Source organism: Emys orbicularis, chromosome 2 (genome assembly GCF_028017835.1).
Source record: "Emys orbicularis isolate rEmyOrb1 chromosome 2, rEmyOrb1.hap1, whole genome shotgun sequence".
Classification (NCBI taxonomy): domain Eukaryota; kingdom Metazoa; phylum Chordata; order Testudines; family Emydidae; genus Emys; species Emys orbicularis.
Genome location: NC_088684.1, coordinates 36,740,728 through 36,763,343, shown reverse-complemented (window position 1 = coordinate 36,763,343; position 22,616 = coordinate 36,740,728). Strand labels below are relative to the sequence as shown.

The 22,616-nt window shown below is 40.4% G+C and overlaps 1 protein-coding gene across 1 annotated transcript in view; it reads left to right on the top strand.

Moving 5' to 3' along the window:
* Positions 1-14,952, top strand: part of DCAF13 (DDB1 and CUL4 associated factor 13) — a 48,060-nt gene extending 33,108 nt beyond the window's left edge. The window contains exons 9-11 of the mRNA XM_065398582.1: positions 3,328-3,463; positions 13,056-13,219; positions 14,134-14,952. Of these exons, the coding sequence (XP_065254654.1) occupies positions 3,328-3,463; positions 13,056-13,219; positions 14,134-14,221 (388 nt within the window). The 3' untranslated portion in view covers positions 14,222-14,952. The remainder of the gene's footprint in view (positions 1-3,327; positions 3,464-13,055; positions 13,220-14,133) is intronic.
* Positions 14,953-22,616: the final 7,664 nt, after the last annotated feature.

Genomic DNA, 22,616 nt, shown 5'->3' with positions numbered 1-22,616 from the left:
GTAGCATTTGCCTTTTTATGGGCTGCTTTTTTCTCCTCCTTTGAATGATTACATACAACAGAATGGAAAAGGTTCCTGTGGAAGCATTCTGGACACTCCCATCTAATTAATTTCCACTGATTATCTTTTTGTTCATGCTTCTCTAACCGGGTTTTTATCCATGTGACAGTGTTTATATCCAACATAGTTTGAATTATTTTTTTTCATGCAAGATTTCATAAGCATATTAACTACTACACTAAAGTTTAGATTTCATTGCCTGTGCACTCCCTTAATTATTTTTTCAATTTGATCAAAATCAAAAAAAGTTATCAGGTTTGTCTGACATTATTTGTTCTCCATAAACCTGTACTGTTTGTGTCTGGTTCCATTATTCTCTACTGTTTTATGTTCTTCCAGTTTTTTATTCTTGCTGCTTTATTTTACTAGAGAAGACTTGCCAAATAGCATTTGCAAGACTTGCTCTTTCCTTTTCTCAAAAATAGTTGCCAGCGGTTTAAGTTTATTAATAATTTCCTCTAGGATGTTGGAATGCATATTAACCAGACCGGCTGATTCTGTGGGGTCAATTTTACTCTCCAGACTGTTCATGTGCTCCTTTGTCTTATTAAAGGCCAACTTTTTTTTCCTCAGAGTCCTTGATAATTGATCTATAAAACTTTAGTTTTCCTTCTGTCCTGGAATTGTGTTGCAGATACCCACTATAGTTCCTTGACTATTTATTTTTTATTTTTGTATTGCTAAGCAAAGTGGTAGCTGTTTCTCTTATGTCGATCAGATAACTATTTTAATTGTTTTTTTGTAAATATTTTTGATCCATAGAAGGGGAAAAGAGGTAGAACTGTGTAGCACTGAAGGGGGGAGAGAGAAAGTATAAGTGCAAACTACCAAGAAGCTTGCCAAAAGAAGTCTGAGCTGATGGTATCCACTTGTGTATCCAAATGTATTTGTGTTGTGTGTCTCCCTGGTGCACTAGTAGCTCTGAGAACTGAACAACTTGACTTAAGTACATCTTTAAACCAGGACCACAAGCTTGTCACAGTTAATTCAGAAGACTTTATTCACAGAGTTAGGAACTTTTTCTTTGTTTTTAAGGAAAGCTTAAATTTGAAAGTTGAAACTGTAGGGAAGACCTAGACCTGATTATTCCTACTTGGGGTATGAAGGGAACTTGCCTTTTTGGGTATGTCTATAGTGCAAGTGAAGGTGTGGTTGTAGCATGAGCAGGCATACCTGTGCTGGCTTTAATTTAGCGAGCACAGGTAACAGTGACAGGGTAGATGTGGTGGTACGGGCTTCAGCACAGCTAGATGCCTCAGTACAAGCCCGCCAGGGCGCCTGTGTACATACTCTCGTTGCTAGCCCATGCTGAAGCCTGTGCCGCCACATCTACGCTATAGTTACCTGTGCTAGCTAAATTAAAACTAGCAATAGATTGTCTACCCATCACACTTTCACTTGTAGTGTAGACATATCTTAAGTGGGGAGGGGAGCCTTTGTGGAAGACCTTACATGTTATGAGGAAGCAGTAAACACTCTTGTTGGTATTCCAAAGTTCAGCCTTGAAAACATATGCCTTCAAAGGTACATACAACTCCCATTGTACACAGATATGAAAAGGCAGAATTTATGGCCAGATTCTAAGGACATGGTTAGACTTGCAGATGTAGAGCGCTGTGAGTTAAACTAGCCCTCGGGGACCGCAGCAGGGAAAGCGCTGCCGTGTGTTCACACTGTCAGCTGCAAGCGCAGTGGTGTGGCCACATTTGCGGCACTTGCAGTGGCATTGGGAGCGGTGCATTATGGGCAGCTATACCACAGAGCACCTTTTCCCATTCTGGCGCTATGACTTGTGGGAAGGGGGTGGGGGGTGCAGGGCATTCTGTGTCCTGTCCCAATGTCCCATGATGCATCACTTCGCATCCCAGCAATCCCTGTGCTTCCGTCCACATTTGGTGCCATCTTTCAACGTTTTTTGTACTGCGCGCGCTGTTAAGGGTTTTAGTGACTTGGATTATAGTGCCCAGCACACCCTGAAAGATCATGCCCTAAATAATGATCCCCCAATCATCAAGCTCAGAATTTTCAAATGAGCTGATCATATTGGATGTTCAGCTCTTATGAAATTCTGGCCAGTTGTAGGTTCTGTGTAGTTGAAAATCTGGCCTTACTCTAGACCTCGGTGGGAAATGGTCTTCCTGTCCCATGAGAATTTTTTTCCATACATGGTTGGAACAAAAAGTCAAAATCTTCAATATTTTCACGAATTGGCAAATAGCAAAAATGGTTTGACAAAACATTTTGTGTGATCATTTCAAAACACCGTTTCAGTTTCAACTTCTTCGTTAACCTTTTAAATCTAAAATTTCTAATTAGAGTTGTTTCAGTGCAAAAAACTATAATTTTCCTGTTCCAAAATGGCAAAAAGGGATGCTGAAACAACTTTGAAAATTTTTCCTCTAAAAATGGTTGAGTTGGGAGATGTATATTGACACCAATTCTGTTTTGCAAATAGTTTAGGTTTTGACATATTGGCATTTTTAGCAACCTCCCCCGCCCCCAAATGGTTCATTGAAAAATTCCCAAACTGCTCTACTGTGACTCTTTAAAAATTTGTCCCAGAGAGGCCAAAATTCAGGGAGATAAAAATAAAGCTCACATGAAAATTGTCATCTTTGATAGCAGGTTTCCTAGTTAAAGCTTGTATTTTTACTCTCTACTTAAGACACAAAAACAAACGAATGGTACAACAATTATGCCTTTTTTGTACAATCTTCTTGTTTTATTTTGTACAGTAAACCGAAATCATGGCGATACAAAGCATTGTTCTGTAAGGAAATCATCTTCTCACTCATTCACAGTATTGGTGCCAGACAGACTAAGTTTAGCTCTACAATTCCCATATCTGTAATGCTTACTCAGGACATTATACTAATAAATATTGTGAGTGAAATTTATAAAGAAATAGCTGTCTAGGATTTGTAGTTAGTGTATGTCTGTATGACTGACTTTGGTAATCTGAGAGCAATTCTTCTGCTAGTTAGATGCTATGGAAAAGATGAGAGTTTTTTTGTTTGTTTGTTTTTGTTTTAAGTCTTATCTAGACAACGTTTTGTAAGTATTTTCTAGGCAGAATTTAATTGGAGAACGTGCCATGTATCAGTTTGGAGACTATTCCCCTGTAAACAAAACCATTTTAATCAGTTATGGTTATTGTAGAACAAATATTCAGACCTTGAAGTGAGAACGTCATGATATTTGAAAGGCAGCAATGATCAGGAAGGTAACTATAACACATTTTCTAATTTTTCTTTTGGCTTCTTTTAGAGAGGTATATCATACAAAGCGAATGCAGCATGTCATCACTGTCAAGTGGACCTATGACAACAAGTATATTCTGTGTGGCTCAGATGAGATGAACATTCGTCTGTGGAAAGCTAATGCTTCTGAAAAACTGGGCGTGGTAAGATTTTGTGCTAGCTTCACCAGTTATCTCAAGACAGATTAAGAAATGAAACCGTATTTTTTCAAAATTAAAAATAAACTTCTAAAAATTCAGAACTTTCTAAAAGGAAAGCTTAATTGAAAATTTCTTTTGAAAAATGAGATAATATGCAAATCAGCATACTCAGTTTGGGCACATATTTCACTCATTGCAATCTTTACTGCTACCTCCATTGTTTATAATATTAGAATCATGCATTTTTGCCCTGTAAAGTATTTTTGTCATATTTTATTAAAGTATACTATTCAGCTTGTACCTGTCTGAATAGGATTTGAGCCTTTCACATCTATGATGCAGGTATGAATTCAGCCCTGAGCAGTAGTGACAAAAGACCAAATTCTGTGTGTCTCTCTCCAACAGAAGTTGGTCCAATAAAAGATATTACCTGACCTACCTTGTCTCGCTAATATCATGGGGCCAGCATGGCTACAACAACACTGCATACACATTCTAACATGATCTATGTCCATTAGAGTGCAGTGTCATTATTTGCCAAAAACTGTTCTGTGATCTGTGTGAAATAAGTTGGTGCTCTTTGTATAGTTCCTAGTGGGATAGATGCTTATATACTGAACAACTTGCTCTGGTGTAACTGACTATCTGTCTAGTTAGTCTATGCGAAACCCTAATATAGATGTGTGTAATTCTGTTCAGTGTAATAAACTAATCTGTTTTAAGTGTGACTTAAAACTGATTTAAGCATGTCTGTTAGGGGTTTATACCAGCATAACTAGACAGACTTTTTATTTACCTCAGTGCAAGTTGTATAATACAGTAAAGGGCAAAATCTGATATCACGGTCGATGCTAATTTGTACACTCCTGAGCAGACTTAGTAAGAAGATCAAGGTTTGAATGGGCATGGAGAGTGAAATTGCCCTCTCCCTCTCTTGGGACTGGTCTACACTGGGGGGGGATCGATCTAAGATACGCAACTTCAGCTACATGAATAGCGTAGCTGAAGTCGAAGTATCTTAGATCGATTTACCTCGGGTCCTCACGGCGTGGGATTGACGGCCGCGGCTCCCCCGTTGACTCCGCTACCGCCTCTCGCTCTGGTGGAGTTCCGGAGTCAATGGGGAGCGCGTTCGGGGAATTGATTTATCGCGTCTAGACGAGACGCGATAAATCGATCCCCGATAGATCGATTACTATCCGCCGATCCGGCGGGTAGTGAAGACGTACCCTTGGAATAGTCCCTTCAGGTCCTGGTGGAGGCATATTAGTAGGGTAGTTGGGAGATTCTTGCACTGCTACTGCTTATTCTATATCAGTCTGCAGAGCTGTCAGTCTGATATTTTTCACAGTAATGCATTTTTCATTTGTAAAAGCCAGGAAGGGAGGAATCTTAAACTATAATCTGACTGGCAAAATATATGTAGCCTATAAACATTTATATAGTAACAAATTATCGTTGAAATTAAATTTCTATAAAATGTTGATTGGCCACTTTCTTTATTCAGGCTGCTGCAGTAGTCACTTTGGTCTACGTTTTGGCTGTATTTATAGGGAGTTTTATATGTAGAGGTCCACATAAGCGTCTTTTGTAAGTATCAGACAAAAACACCTCTAGTTGTAGAGACTATGTGACATCCACCGTGTACTTCTCTGTTGCTGCTGATTTAGTGTGGAAGGGGCTCAGCTACTGCAGTGATGGGCAGCAGTATAACACGCTAAAAATAATTTGTTTATCCCACTGGTTGCTCATCATATACAATACAGATGCACCCTCTCACATCTGGCATCACAGTATGAGCCAGAACTCCATCTGCTTCATTCATCGTCTGTATACTGACTGAGAAAAGCACTATATCTACCTTCTCCATTCCCCCATATGGCTCTAAAACAGGTGCTGTCCAGAAACAGGTTTGATGTGCACCTTTACTCTGCACACTCTCACACAGTGGACACAGATGAGTAGCTAACGCAGTGATTCTCAACCCTTCCAGACTACTGTACCTCTTTCAGGAGTCTGCTTTGTCTTGCATACCCCAAGTTTCACCTAACTTAAAAATTTGGGCTTTGGCTTCAGCCCCGTGTCACTGGGCTTGGGCTTTCTGCCCTGGGCCCCAGGGGGTCTAACGCTGGTCCTAGCGACCCCATTAAAACGAACTTGCCCACAGTTTGAGAACAGTTTCTAGAACAGTATAGACAAATCATAGTCTGTATGAAATATTAGTTTGTACTGAATTCACTAATGCTTTTTATGTAGCCTGTAGTAAAACCAGGCAAATATCTAGATGGGTTGCTGTACCCCCGGAACACCTCTGCGTAGCCCTGGGGGTACACGTACCCCTGGTTGAGAACCACTGATCTAGAACATACTGATACACATATAGAATGACTAACATTTGATAGGAATGATGATGTAGTATTTTTGTTGCAGAATGTAGAATATTCCATTATCCCTGTTAGGTGGACAGAGGCAGAATACATGATCTGGAGTTAGGTTGTTTTGCAGAATCTTTAGGTTCAGCTTCCTGGAGTTTCATTTTATTAACTACTGGTGGGAATGGATTACAGTCTAAGAACTGCTGCTTTGAGTTTAATAGGATGGGTACTTGGTTTTTGGAAATTATGGACAAAGGCAGCATACCTTTTGCATGTAATGAACACTGCTACTTAACACTAAGTACAGTAAAAGCTGTGTTATCCAGCACTTTACCAACTGGAAAGCTCTATAAACCGGCATTTCTAATTTTCATTGGAAGTCCGGTTGGTGCGGGGCCAGCAGGCTCCCTACTTGGCTCCATGTGGCTCCCCGGAAGCAGAGACATGTCCCTGCTGCTTCTAGGGGGAAGAACGGCCACGAGGGGTTCGGAGTGTGGGAGGGGGTGCAGGGCATGGGCTCTGAGGGAGTTTGGGTGTGGGAGGGGGCAGGGGGTTGGGGCATGGGGGGGGGCTCGGTGTGCCAGATCCGGGCAGTGCTCACCTCGGGCGGCTCCCCGCAAGTGGCGACGTGTCTCTGCTGTCTCCTAGGCGGAGGTGCTGCCCCTGCCCCAAGCGCTGGCTCCACAGCTCTTATTGGCCGGGAACCGGAACGCCGCACTCCCTCCCATGCCCCAGCCCCCTCCCAGAGCCCGTGCCCCACACCCTCTCCCACATCCCAGCCCTGGGCCCCCTCCCGCACCCAAACTCCCTCCCTCTTAGTTAACCGAAAAATTTGACTTACCGGCACCCTCCATTCCCCCAACATGCCGGTTAGCAAAGCTTTTACTGTATTCTGAACTATTTGAAAATAGTTAAGTTGTAAGCTTGGTATACAGTCTGCCATTTGCTATACCATTTGTATTATTTAATTTGAGGATGCTACATTGATTATTATTTTATAATTTGTATCACTCTAGTGTTCAACAGATCTAATTATGGTCTAGCTACTTTGTGCTGGGTGCTGTACAAACATGTAGTACGAATGCCTTGTTGAATTAATATATCCCAATAACAGGATATGTGGGGTTTGAAACCCCTGCTAGAAGCTGATATGTCTGAATAATTCAAAAGTGAATGACAGAATATAAAGGTATGTATATCTTTATATAATAACTAGGGCCCTACCAAATTCACGGCCATGAAAAACACATCGCGGACTGTGAAATCTGGTGTTTTGTGTGCTTTTACCCTATACTATACAGATTTCACAGGGGAGACCAGTGTTTCTCAAATTGGGGTCCTGACCCAAAAGGGAGTTGCAGGGGGTCACAAGGTTATTTTAGAGGTCTTGTAGTATTGCCACCCTTACTTCTGCACTGCCTTCAGAGCTCAGTAGCCAGAGAGCAGCTGCTGTTGGCCGAGCGCCCAGCTCTGAAGGCAGTGCTCTGCCAGCAGCAGCACAGAAGTAAGGGTGGCAATACCATACCATGTCATCCCTACTTCTGTCCTGCTGCCTTCAGAGCTGGGCGGCCGGAGAGTGTCAGCTGCTGATGGGGTGCCCAGTCCTGCAGGCAGCAGTGCAGAAGGGTGGCAATACCATACCATACCATCCTTACTTTTGCAGTGCTGCTGGCAGCGGCACTGCCTTCAGAGCTGAATTAAGGTTAGCTGTACCACAACCTCCCCTACAATAACCTTGTGACCCCCAACTCCTTTTTGGGTCAGGACCCCTACAATTACAACACTGTGAAATTTCAGATTTAAATAGCTGAAATCATGAAATTTATTATTTTAAAAATCCTATGACCCTGAAATTGACCAAAATGGAGCATGAATTTGGTAGGGCCCTAATAATACCATAAAGTGGACACATAACTAATTGGAAACACCGTACTCAAAGAGCAGTTATCAATGGTTCACTGTCAAACTGGGAGGATGTATCTCGTGCCGCGCCCCACCCCCAAGGGTCTGTCCTGGGTGTAGTATGCTTCAACATTTGCATTCATGACTTCTATAATGGAATGGAGAGTATGCTTATAAAATTTGTAAATGACACCAAGTTGGGAAGGTTTGCAAGCACTTTGGAAGATGGGATTAGAATTTCAAAACAACCTTGAAAAATTGGAGAATTAGCCTGAAATCAACAAGATGACATTAATTAAAGACAAGCTAAAGTACTACACTTAGGAGGGGAAATCAAATGCCCGTGTACAAAATGAGGAATAACTGGCTAAGCAGTAGTATTGCAGAAAAGGATCTAGCAGTTATAGTGGATCACAAATTGAATGAATCATCAGTGTTATGCAGTAGCAAAAAGGGCTAGTATTCTGTGGTATATTAACATTCATATGTAAGACACAGGAGATAATTGTTCCGCCCTACTTGGCAGTGGTGAGACCTCAGCTGGAGTAGTGTGTCCAGTTCTGGGCACCATACTTTAAGAAAGATGTGGACAAACTGGAGTCCAGAGGAAAGCAACAAAAATGATAAAAGGTTTTAAAAACCCTCACCTGTGAGGAAAAATTTAAAAAGGGGCATATTTAATCTTGAGGTAAAAAGATTGAGGGGGGACCTGCTAACCCTTTTCAGATATGTTAAGGGCTTTTATAAAGAGGTCACTGATTGTTCTCCATTGTCCACTGAAAATAGGACAAGAAGTAATGGGCTTAATCTGGAGTCAGAGAGAGAGAGGTTAGATATTAGGGAAAAACTTTCTAACTATAAAGATAATTAAGTACTGGAATAGGCTTCCAAGGAGCCTGTGGAATCCCCATCATTGGAGGTTAGACACCTGCCAGGGATGGTCTAGGTTTACTTGGTCCTGCCTCAGTGCAGGGGGCTGGACTGGATGACCTGTCAAAGTCTCTTCCAGCTCTATGTTTCTCTGATTGTATAAGAGCATACTTCTGGGGGAAATTTTCAAAAGTGCCTAAATGTCTTAAAAAGTATAAATCCCATTGACTTTCAGTGGGACTTTAGGAATCTGAGTCACTTAGACACTTTTGAAAATGTTTCCCTCTTTATCTTAGTGTATTATGTGTATACAAGTCAGAGAGATGAAGTTAAATTCTGAAATGGAATACAATGCTAAATTCTAGCCAGTGTGATGCATAGATACATGTCAAAGAACACAAGGCTAGTTAGCAGAAGTATACGTGGAAGCTGGCTTCCCCAATTTTGGCTTCCCAAACACTGTAGAGAAGCTGCTTTTACAAAAGGGTCATCTCCAAGCCTGGCTAAGGGGTTTTGGGCTGTGGTCTGCATACTTAGTGCAGTTACGCTCCTGACCCAGCAACAACTTGTGTGGAAAACACCCTGCACAGATTTTTTTCCTATTTAGATTAGATGTTTAGTACCTAATGTGCCTCTCTGCATGATATCTAAGCGTTGTAGTACGTTGAAATTGGAGGCTGTTTGAGAGTCTCCAATCCACCATGTGTTCTTATTCATACAGCTTTTGTAGCATGTATGCATGACTGTTTGTGGGGATGTATGCTAACCAGAATTTGGCCCATCAGCTGTTATATAACTGAGTTTAAGGTTCTTTGTCACTTCAGTGCATAGATGTATCTGTTAAAATGCATGAGGAACAGAACCAAGAACAATAAGGAAAATATAATGCTGTTGTATATCAATCAGAAAATCAGTGGTGTGCCCGCATCTGGACTATTGCGTGCAGCACTGGTCTCCCTATCTCAAAAAAGGATATTGCAAAATGTAGAGGGGGTTCAGAGAAGGACAATGAGAATGACTAGAGGCATGAAAAAACTCTCATCTAAAGAAAAATTGGAAAGGTTGGGATGGTTTACCTTAGAAAGGAGAAAAATAAGAGGGGATATAAGGAATGGTACAGAGAAGTTAGATTGGGAGCTCCTCTTCTTGTCTCGTAACACAAGCACAATGGGATCCTCAGTGAAACTGAAAGGAGGTCAGTTCATAACCAGTAAAAGGAAATAGTCTTTCACACAACATGCAGTTAGGCTGTGGAACTCAATTCTGTAAAAAATGTCAGAGTATTTGTAATAAATACTGGGGGTGTTTGGGCTGCACTATTTTCTTAGGTGGGAGGGTTTGATTGAATGATGCATACAAATAGCATTGCATTTCTAATATATCAGCACCTTGTAAAATGAGGTAATTTGTTGAATTAAGATTTACTTATGCTGGGGAGGCCTGGGTCATCGTGATGTTTTGTTATTGTTAATAGCAATTTAATTTTTTTTTTCTAATTAGAGAATTCTTCTTTGGCTTGTGCATAGTCTTTTACTTCCCATTCAGGCGCAGTAGAAATCAGACTAAAAGTGCGCTGCTTATTTTGTGTCTTGTGGCTGATGAATGTTTGTCTGACTGGAAAGTTGTACTTGCAGCACTGTGGCTGCCAAGTATTCATCAGTTCTGACATGCATGTTTCCTTTGTTTTGTTAGTGCATTTGGCATTGCTCTCATTTACGCAAAATCAGTGAAACGTTCAAGAATCAAAGTCTCTGCAGGAGCCAGAGGCATACCATGTCTACACTCCACTGACAATTAAATCTACATGATTCTGTGTAAAGATTGGAGTTAAACAAAAACTAGTTGTTGAGCCACAGGAGAGATTGGCCTTTTAAATACAATTTTAGCACTTTGACACATCAAAATAGAAGTTAAACTCTTTTCAGTAGCTACATAAAAATACATTTTAAAATAGGACTTTGTAGCGTAAAAAACATTCACCATGGGCATCATAAAAACTACAACTTACACTTCAGGTACTTTAGAGCCCTATTAACGTATAATCTGGAGTACCTCAAGTGACTTTTAATGCACACATACCTTAGTCTTGTAGAGGTCTAGGAATTTAAAAGGGGACTGCCTTTAGTTTGATTTGGAGGAAACGAGCATTTAAAGTGAAAAGTGGGAAAGGCAGCATTGATGGAATAAAACAAGTAAGTCTCCTCTAAATATATCTTGGAAAAGGTCTGTTTTTTTGAATTGTAGAAAACAGGATACACTGAGGCTTTGAAGAACTTTACTAAACTTGGAATTGTTAAGACATTTGGTAACTTCTGATTCAGCAACCCATACATGATGAATCCTTAATAGGATTACTCACCGAAGTAAAAGCTGCAGAACTCTCCGATAGCTGGTTCTGTTCCCTTTCCTATAAAAGTAAGGAATAGACTGAAAACGGAGCAGGAGACTGACCAATTAAAATGTTTTTTTAGTAAGGAGTGGTTTGTATTCCTGTAAGTGTAAAAGTAAAACATTAGTGTGAGGAGAAACTCGAAGCCTGATGGCACTTAGGGTTGCTGTTTACCGTTGCTATCCTGTAGGAGATATGGAAAGAGCAAAAGCTTTTGATTTAAGGATTGAGTGAGAGTTAAAGGAAAGTGCATTTACAGCCCCTTGTATCTTGATATAGCAAACCATATTAGCAAGAGAAGATGAGATTGTCTAAATAGATGTGTGCTCTCAATCTACAGTATCATAAATTTCCATTCTGTGACATAAGGCGAACACATAGGCAGTTCTGGGTAGTATGTGTGACATGGCATTGGTTTAGGAGTGATTTCTAGAGCTTGTGATGAAATGCGAATGTGACTTATCCTCTTAGGAGCTAAAACTTTGTACTGCTGTTTAACAACTCTGTGTGAATTTACTCTGTTACTGAATTGTCCTCTGACAGAAGGAAAACATGTTGCTAAATTGTAAATAAGCTTTACATAGAAGCATTATCCATACATATGCATGTTTACTCCCTTAGACCCCCCTCCCTGCAGGGCAGAAATCCCTAGTCCCACCACCCCACCGCAGGGCAAAAGTCCCGAGCTTCAGTCTTGTAGGCGAAGAATGGGGTGGTGTATGGGGGGGCTCCAGGAGCGGCACTTAACCATAAAAGAGCCACATGCGGCCTAGGAGCCACAGTTTGGCCACGCCTGCTCTATAGTAACTAAAGAACTAGTGAAATGAGTCAAATTGAAAGCTGAGCAACAGAAGCTATCTTACACTATCCTTATTTTTCTAAAATTTCCCACTGGTGTAGCAGCAGTTGAAATATTTAGGGAGGAAAAGGCTAATGTAGGTACTTCCTAAAAACGAGAAGGGTTTTTAGTCAAACTGTTTTTTGGAGGGAGGGCAGAGAACACGGAAGGCACAACATGTGGGAGAACAGAGGACATATAACTTTTATTTACTTCCAGCAAAACCAGAGAAGACCAAATGTTTGAGTTCTAAATGAGCTGTATGTTTAAAAGCACACACACAGAACAACCACTTACCAACCTTCCTTATACAACATAGGCAATAAAAGGGCACAAACCCCATTTAACAAGCACCCTTTTTGCAGGTCATCTGTAAGGTGATGGGATAGTCCATTTCTAATAATAAGTGCCAAAAAAAAAAAAAAGCTGTTAACAGCATTTTGGTTATACTTTTAAAATAGACATAATGCAAAAAATTAAAGTGCTTATAATAATTTTAATGCACTTGTATTGCCTGTACTCTCTATGCTAAGGTATCAATTCAACTGCTTAATGAGAAATAAAAATTACTCCATATGTGCAATATGGGCAAGTTAAAACTTACAGTTCTCATGTGCACATTGCAGTTCCCAATGGACTAATTCCATTAAAGTGGATGAAGATGCTGGGTAAGGTTGGAGCATGCCCCCAACCCAGTGAAGATAACATTCCTGCTGTAAGGAGAGGCTATAGCTAGACACTTAGCAGCATCTCTAGTTACAGTAGATAAGTACTGAAAAGGCTCTGAATTTTTTGTTTCATAGGAAAAGCTCATCACTAGCTGGGAGTTAGGAATATTTTTTCCCTGTTTGCTGTTATATGCTCCACATTCTCCCCTACATTGAGGGCAAATCCTTTGCAAGATACTGGCAGGTCACCAGTTTCCATTCCCTCTCCCTCCTCTGTGGCATAATAAAGTCTGCACTTAGAAAAATGAACTTATGTTGTAACTTTTGTGAAACGTAAAATTATGGTACTATATTCTGCATTTGAGCAGTGGGGTGACAAAATGTAATACTTTAAAAAATATTTACTAGTCTTAAAGTCTCTGCTTTTAGGTTTATAACGCATAGAGAGAAATGGCCAGAAGAAACCACTGAAGCTATCTAAACTTGTTTGCTTTTAGAGAAGTTCATGACGTTGCAACCGATGCTGTTTATAACATGCTTGTGTCTTCTGTAGCTTGTACCACGAGAGAGAGCAGCTATGAATTACAACCAAAAGTTGAAGGAGAAGTTCCAACACCACCCTCAGATCAAACGCATAGCTCGTCACCGTCACCTGCCCAAAGCCATCTACAGCCAGGCCAAGGAACTGCGCATCATGCGAGAAACTCGTCGGCGGAAGTACGACTCTTTATTTGTTTTCATTTTGTCCTAGTAAAACATATTCTGTCCCATTGCTGTGGCACCAATGCATGAGGCCTCTAACAAGGGAACAGCTCTTATCAATGACTGGTATCAGTTTGGTCAAGTGAATAAATCAATTATTAGACTGGTTGTTTTGGACTCTGTGGAGTGGTAAGTGCAGACCAAGCTGCCAGGAGTAGCAAGAACTAGTTTCCTTCCCAGGCTCTCTGAAAGGGTGGGAAAGGACATAAGGTTATAAGGAGAGGCAACACCTCCTCTCAGCCTTATGTGTAGTCATATCAGAGGGATAAGTCTTGGTGTGGGAGGATTAAAGTCTTCTGGCTCCTTGTTGGTGCTAGGCCTCAAGATCAGTGTGAGAGTTTTTCAGTTCCCTGGGACATCTCTACAGGTCCCTGGGAGCAGAAAGGGATGGGGAGCAGAAAGGGATGGGGAGTTGGTGCCATGGTATTGAAAGAGGAGAAGTTGGCTGGCACATGCATGGAGAGGAAATGGGAAGTGGTGGGGCTGAATGTGTTTGTTACACTCTGGCTTGGCCACGCTTCTCAGCTGACAGACCTCTATAAATATCTGCTCCCTGCAGATAATCCTATTTACAATTAAAAATAAATAAATAAAGCTGTGCATGCTCTAGAAAGAAGATTCTTAAAAATGTGAACTCTTCTAAATTTGCAGTTTAAAGGATTTTCAGATGGCCAGTATTCCTTTTTAAAGGGAAAAATTTAATAAATTTCAGCCACCTAAATTGATTTGGACTCTGAAGACATTAATTTTTAGGAGCAGTGGAACACTTGCTGTAGTACCCTAAGCAAGAATCTAGTATTTCTGAACTTTAACACACCTACTGCTGACATTCTCAATCTCACTTTTCTCTTTCTCCTGTCTGTTTCCAGGGAACTGAATCGCCGTAAACACAGCAAGCCAGGATCCTCACCATTTGTGTCAGAAAAGAAGAAGCACATTGTGGCTGTAGTGAAATAATTTTTTGCTGGCTTATAGCATTGTTTGTAATTTTTTATTTAAATAATTAGCTACACTGTACAAAAGTTAGAGGATCTGCTGCAGACCCTGCCACAAGTGGTGCGGCTCACTTTTCTTCTTTGTATATCCCCCTTCATTTCTCAGGTCATCATCCAGTTTGGGAGGTCAGAAGAATTGGCCCCTTTAAAGTCCTATAATCAAACTTGCAGCTGGTGTAAACTGATCCACCCCTATATATCCCAGTGGAACTTCATTTGTAATACAAGCAGAACATTTGACTGTGGGGGTGGTACATCAGTGTATCAGCCCTTTCCCCTGCCACCTTCCCTACCAGAAAAAGGGTGAACTTGCTTCAGCATTGCCTGTGGCAAATAGACTTCCCCTGGTGTTAGAAATTACAAACTACATTGTTTTTTACAGTGGTAATTATGAAAGGAAAAACATTTTTGGTAGAAGTGAAGAAAATGAATATCGCATACAATTAGGTAAATCAGGATTGTGCTCAATAACTATACATTGCACTATACTTGTTACCGTGCAACACACTCTTGTTTCTCTTTGATTAGAAGGGATTCAACAGTACTCTTTGACCAACGTAAATAACAGGACTTTATTGGTTTTTCCTGTGTACCCAGTCAAAACCTTCCAGGCCTGTTGTATCCTGATAATATTAATAGAGTTGTTGAATAAATGTCTTTACTTCTCAACTTAATTAAAACCTCTTAAAATTATTCAGTGTATCTCTCTCATTTAGGTCTTAGAAAACCTTGAAATTTCCCTTCATGTGAGATATGTTGTAAACCTTTTGTTTAAGATTGCATAAAATCCCCCCACTCTGATAACATACCTTTCATCCCAAAGTTATTTAATTTGTATGCGGGTATCACTTCACCCCCAGCAGTGAAATGGAAGTGGCTTCCTATTGAAATGACAGAGTAATTTAGTTGGGCAGATTGTAATTATCCACGCTGGAATTCAACAAGGCTACTTGGTCTAATACCTCTGTCCTTGCAGAAATTTTGAGATATTTAATGACCATAAATATTCAGAGCTTTAGTCTGGTGTCTTCGTTAAAAACATGGTGTTAAGGAGCACTGTGCTGCTGGAGATACTTCCTTTTGGGTGAGTATTAACTGAGGCCCTAATCACTTTTGATTATTAAAAATCCTGGGTAAAACTTTCAAAAGCACACAAGTCCCATTTTCAGCCGTGACTTAAACTCTTAAAAATCATTGACTTTCAATGAGGCTTAGGCGCCTGAATGCCTCATGGTCAGATTTTTACAGATAGTGAGGTGTCTAAAGATACAGAAAGGTGTCTAGAGCAGTGGTGCCCAAACTTCTCCTCTTGCATCCCCCCCTTACCAGTAATTGAATCTGTCTGCGGCCCCCTCCCCCCCATTACTGCCTCCTTGGCTCAGCAGAGGAACTTGGGCTGAAGGCAGAAATGGGGGCTGAACTGGGGTGGGGGCGGAGCTAGGGATAGAGGAGGGGCTGGCCTGGGGACGGAGAGGGAATGGGGGCAGAGTGGGGGCTGGGAGCGGAACGTGGAGTGGGGCTGGGGGCGGAACAGGGGGTGGAGTGTGGCTGGGGCCAGAGCTGGGTTGGGGGAAGAGTAGGGGGGAAAGTGAAGCTGTGGCTGGGGCCGAAGCTAGACTGGGGGCTGGGTGGCATTCCCTCCCCACCCCACATGGGGGCTGGGTGGCATTCCCTCCCCATCTCCTCATGGGGACTGGCCTGGGTTCTGCCATGCACCCCCCTGTGTGTTCCTCTATGCCCCCCAGTTTGGGGACCACTGGTCCAGAGGGATTTTCAAAAGCAGATAGCTACCAAATGCCCATTAATTTCAATAGGACTTAGGCGCTAAGCGCTTTTGAAAATTCCACAAAATGCCTGTCGCTTTTTAAAATGGGACTGTAGGCACTTTTGAAAACTCTATGCCTTCATGACACTTTTTACTGAAAGTCAGAGGAGTTAGCCTTCAGATCCTGCTCAAACCCTAATTTGCATGGTAATATTTTGTTCTCCTTATACTTCCTCTTTACTTACTTTACTACTGCTTTGCCCATATAGTTATTTGTCATATGAAGATAAAAAGCAGTTGCTGATAAGAAATGTCTGACTGGATGATACAGAGATTACTGTTTTTATTCTCAGGACAAAGTAAAGAGAGTCTTTAAAAGCAAGGCTGCAATCTCTATAGAGTAACTTCGACATCATGACTTCTACAAACATCAAATTAAGGGGGAGCTGGTAGCAACCCCCATATTGGGCTGCCGAACACTTTCCATTATAAAAGTTTTTGCAGTCTTTTCTGAGAAGGTCTAACCTGCCTGTTCATTATGACAGTCTTTAATTACACGATCACATACTGTTTTTCCCCTTGCAGAACTCCTACCTTATTTGTTGCACAGGTTGGATACTGAAGGTAACAGAATCAAGGTTGTATGGGCAACTTAAAAGCTAGGAAATGCCAGATTTGGAGGGCTGTACTTTGAAACTTAAATAGCATTGTTAAAATTTTTAAATGTACTATATGTACAGTCACTGCACTACCAGTATCTCAGTCATTAGTTTGTAAAGTGATTTTGGTGGCTACTTCTGGGGATAAAAATGCTATGTGAATGTGTTGTTACATGAACATTGTATATGGGACTTCTAGTCTTGAGTCCATTCAGAAGAATGTCACAGAATTAGTCTATTAATCGATTTGAGTTAAATTGCAGACGTTAGCCTTTTGGAAACAACCAGGACAAATTCTTTTTGTTTCTGTAAGATTTGGGGAAATATCAATCAGGGCATTTATATTACTGTAGTTCATGCTAGCTGTCTAATACATCTGATAAAACTAATATCCACGTACATATCTAGTAGCCTTGTCAATTTGCACTTTGTAATAGTCTCAAGCTGCAGTTGTTGGTTGTGTACGCCAGACCATGAGTCCACTGGCTTGCTCTTTTTCCCTTTGGGGAAAGTATGCGTTACCTTATCCTGGGCAGGGGTCCCTAATTCTCACTAAGGGCCAAATTGCGGATCAGCAAACATGGCAGTGTGGGGGGTATAAGAGGTCACATGCTCTGCTGGCTACCCACATCACAGGGCTCAGGGCAGCAAGGAAGCAGGCTCTGCAGAGTGATGCACAGGTGGGTGGGAGTGACAGGATAGGGTTTGGGCTATTCTGGCCTGTGCGCCTGGGAGTATACTCTGGTGTAAACCCAATGCAATTTACTCCTTCTCCAGAGCCATGGGGGAACTGTAAGGGAGGTTGTGACTCAGTAACAATAGGCTGGCATTGCATAAGGCAAAGCCATGGTTGATCCAAGAGCAACTTGTCTACACAGCCAGTATATATAAACCTGTTTTTGCAAAAGGTATCAACCGTCTTGATTTCTGTTTCACTTGTAACTTCAAAGCATCCCATGGCCCTTTGATGCAAGGGCAATTTAGGGTATTTCTGAATCTACACAGCCCATGAGCCTGTGTAGAGGCAGTGAGCCTCCCAATCCAGGTCATCAGACTTGGGATTGTTCAGCTTGCACTAGTGCTCTAAAAATAGCTGTATAGACGGCGCTTTGAAGTTGCAGCTCAGGTTGGAGCTCGGCCTCTGAAGCCTAGGCAGGAGGGGCGGTTTCAGAGCCCGAGCTCTAACCTGAGTCAAAGCACCATCTATCAAGCTATTTTTAGAGTGCTAGTGCAAGCCCCGCAACCCCAAATCTGACGACTGGGGCTGGGAGGCTCGCTGCAACAGGTTGTAAAGACATATCCATAGACTTATGGTATGATGGGGGAGTTGTATTTTGGCTGGTTGTAACTTAGGCTATTTAGAGGTCCTCTTACAGCTACTAACTATAACAGGTTTTTATTCAGCTCAGTGGTGGAGGCTTGTGTGTTTAGCTCTCTGTCCAGGCTTCTAGACCAACCGTTCAGTTGTGTGGCTCATTATGGAGCTATCACTAACCATTTTTATATCAGGTGTGGTAATACAGGTCCTCTTCTAGATTAAAAGTTAAAATAACTCCTCTGAAATTCCTGCAAAGTTAATATAGACCCCATTGTGCTAGGCACTGTACAAACAGAACAAAAAGGCAGTTCCTGCCCAAAGAGTTTATAACAGAAGTGTCGAATAGTTTCTCTCCACCAAAACCACAACTTACAACAGAGGTAGATTTTGTCATTGGCTCATGCATGATGTCGTTTTTAAAAGACGAGAAAAAAAATATTTATGAAACTGTTTGAAAACAACATGCGATTCTCTATCATGGAAGCTGATAGAAGAAAAAAGCCAGTATATTCTATTGCTGCCTGTCAACTAATTATTTCAGAGTTTGATCCTATGCTCATTGAAGTCAGTGGCAAAGCTTTCATTGATTTTAATGGGGCAGGATCAGGGTCTCAATGACTAAAGCAGAGGGACTGGGATGGTGTGTTGTTCAGTGCATTTTTACTTAGTTGGATTCTTCCTACACAATTTTCAAACTAGAGGAATAAGGATGTTGGGTTTTGGCCATTATAAACTTGGCCAGTTCCCCTCACTCCTTTAACAATCTGGTGACCCTTTCTTCCTACATATCAAAACTTTAAAAACTATATCTACCCCCAAGAGCAAAGGCTTAAAAAAATTGTACTTCTAAGAAGTGTTCTTAAAATCCAGTTTGTCACCAGACACCTGAAATGTGGTCTGTTCTTACAGGTGGAAAAATTGTGGCAAAGATTGTGTTTTGGGGTCTTGAACTCAAGTTTCATTCAATTAAATCCAGGATGCATATCTAGTATTTTATCTTGAGCACCACTGACATCATCCTTTTTAGAAAGCTCCAGGGCTGCAACTTTTTATATCATCACAGCTATTCTGATAGAATGTTATCTGGCAGCTTATTTTCAGTACCTTGCTCAGTGGTACAAAGGTCATCTTACGCTAATGTTCCGATAGAAATGGAGAATATTAAACTAGTGGCTGTTTATTCTGAGAAGGACTTGGCTTTGTTCACCAATTATTCTTTTATGCATAATTCCTTTAAAAGATATTCCAGAAATTAAAAAATGACTTTTTTCCAGTCATGGCCACTTATATGAAAATCTACACTAGCTAAAGGAGATATGTAAGAATTTATAGAATTTACAACTTAAGAAAATAGAAACTGTGTGCATGCATATAAACTCTATAGTATGTATACATATGAGCTTAAATATTTTTGTATTTTATTTGAACTAAAAGAAAATGCTGATATCCTGTTTCCAGGATTTTGCTTACATGATATTATAATGCTTATAAATAGGCAGAATGGCAGAAGATGTGGTGAAGGGGAAGTAGACAAATATTGGCTACGCCAAACATAGGTCTTGGCTGAATCCTACTTAGAAAGGGCAATCTTCCCTACACTGTTTCAACAGGGAAATGAATGTAAAAAGTTCTTTATTAAAGGAACTGTGATGGGGGCTTTGCAAGCAAGTTAGATCCACATCATCATGCACACACTTCCAGCTGTCTTCAAATTTTATACCTATCTTATCCTAGTCAGATTAAATAAACCTTACACATTTAAAATATGCTGATTTTTAAAATATTTTTTTAAATTTAAACCAAATAAGAGATTTTTTTCACTGGATGCATGTGTTATGATGATCTGCATTTCCGGAACCAAATAAATTGCTACAGAAGACTCTGAAAATATCATAAATCAGTGGAAGTCAAGATAAAGTAAACTACTTTCCTAGAGTTTTTGCCAGTGTCCCTATGTGAATGGTTATTTATTTATTGTATGTGAAGATATTTCTTTTGCACACTTAAAACAATATTAAATCAGAGAGGCAAATCCACTGGATCAGAGCTCAGGAACTAATATTCAAATACTCAATTTTAAAATTATTTTTGTAGAGCTATTATTGCTTAATATGATGATGGTTTGGATGTGAGTTTCTGTGTCGAGTTGGCTTATGATGAAAGTCTGTTTAATTTAGATTGCTGAATAATTAGTATCAGCTATGCTGCTTAGAAGTGGGTCGAGCTTGAATTGGATGATGTTACAGTAATTACGTAAGAAAGATAGGTGGAGTTGTTATCTAAACTAGATGTATTTTGTTTTGTGTGGTGAAATGATCTCTAGATTTTGTACAATACACATACATCATGCATGTATATGCATCCCTTTTGATAGTGTGTGTAGTATGTGTAATAAAAGGGAAGGGATGAAAGAACTGATTGATGGAAGTGGTTTCCATCCAATTCAATTGTTCTTTAGCAAATGCCCACACTGGGATTACAGAGCTTCTTCACAACCTGATTACTTTGTCATTTCACATATTTGATTAATTTACAAAACATTAATATGTATGAACACAATGTAAAATTAATGATCGTGTATTTATATTTTTAATTGAAAGCATTAGCCAGAAAGACTAAGCATATTCTACCCATATAATGCATCCTATTTAGGTTGTATAGGAACTTAATAACACAAGAATATTGATTGACTTCATACAGACCAACGTAGCCTGGATCCAGTGGTAGAATTAATCCTTGACATGGAGGAAGTAATTCACAGGGTAAATTTAAAATATTTTATCCTAAACATAGATCTGGGTTTGGAAATAACATATCTGTTTAGAGAAGCCTTTAAATATATTTGTAGCCTCATGTGGGGACACAATTTTAAAGGCTTTTTCATTACATAACTATCTAGAGATATCTATTATTTAATTTGGCTGTACAGCCAAACACAGTTGTTTTGGGAAGTAGTAATAATAATAATATCAAGGGAATAAAAGTCGAGTGAGAAGGAATGTAAAGATTTGATGAGTGGCTAATACTGTGATAGGGAGTCTCAAAAGACAGTAAATGCCATTCTATATCTAATAAGATTAATGAAACCCCACCTGAAGTTTGACATATTTTAAAAGGCTGTTTCCAGGCACATTGTGTAGACTGAGATTTAGAAACTCCTCTCTACTCCCCTTCTGTATTCCTGGAGGAAGCTTCTAGAGGAAAAAGGACTCAGCGTCTTTTGTGAGAAGGGCATGAGTGAGACCGGGCATATAGAATAATAGGGCAAAAAGCAGAGGCCATGATGGTGATGGGGAAAGGAAAAGAAAGGCATAGATGAAGTGACCCAGGTTAGAATGGCCCAATGGAGCGGGTAAATTGCCTGAGACAATTCAAAGCCTGTACTAGCTACAAAGTCAGAGTGTGTGTTTGACATCTTTGTAAATAATTATTGGGGTCACCACAACCAACAACTTATATTAGAGGTTCTGAAATTGTGCTCCGTGGACTAATTGCTGAGAAGGTGCAGAAAGCTGGTTACATGATGTTGGCATCTCCACTTGTTTCCAGCTGCTAAATTGTATTAAAAGTACATTTTCCTAGAATTATTTTTCCATGTAAGCAGTTGTTAGCTGTGTTTGCCCCAGTTATCTTATGTAATTGTGAATGGAAAGAGGATGGTCAGTGTAATTGTGAGTGGGAGAGGAATTGATTCTATAAAGATGTGATCTACACTTTTTTTATTATTTATTATTTAAAGTGTAGGAAACCCTGAGCATAGTGGATTCTGATAAATTTCACTCTGCCCTGACAGTGTCAAGCCAGCAACTTTTATAATTCCATTTGGAAGCTATTGCTTTTGTCCATCATTACAAACTCCCCAAAAATCTTCCAAAAGGAAATAAATTAGTTTCTGTAAGGAGGGAGTGGAAGTTTTCAGTGATGACAGTTTGTGGGAAGTTTGAAGACAAGCACAATATAAGGTTAAAACAAGTTGTGAAGACAATTGAGGCTGCTGGACTGAAATTAAATAGACATGTATGCAAGAACAAACTCAGCTATGGATCTTGGCCATAAGGCTGTACAGAGGAAATACACAGAAATCTAGAAAAAGTCAAAGCCATAGTTCAAGTGCTACGCACTAAAAATATATCTGAACTGATCAGCAGTATGATAAAAATTTTGGTGGAAATTCATACTTACCCTGTCTTCACCATGCCAGCTCTTTATGAACAATTTAAAACAGACCCTGGGTTTTACGTTCAAAGATGTTGAGCACTCACACAAGCTCTCGTTGACTTAACAAAAGCTACAGGTTCTCAGCACCTTAGAAATTCAGGCTGCCTGTGTGGATCTGGGATAGGGCACAGAAATAGGTTTTATAGCTATAAACAATCTGTTGTTATAGATCCACATCAGACTCTGGTTTAAATGCCAGAGATTGTTCACAGCGCATAGGGGCAGTACAGAACTTGCGGCCCAAGGGGAAGGAGGGTTAAAGTGGCTTCATGATAACTTATGTTCCCCCAACCCTGGGTTGCTCTGAGGGCTGGAGAAACCCCCCTCCAGCATAACTATACATCAAAATAGCTTTACCTATATAGAGATACTAACAAACCCTCCTAGTGTAGACAAA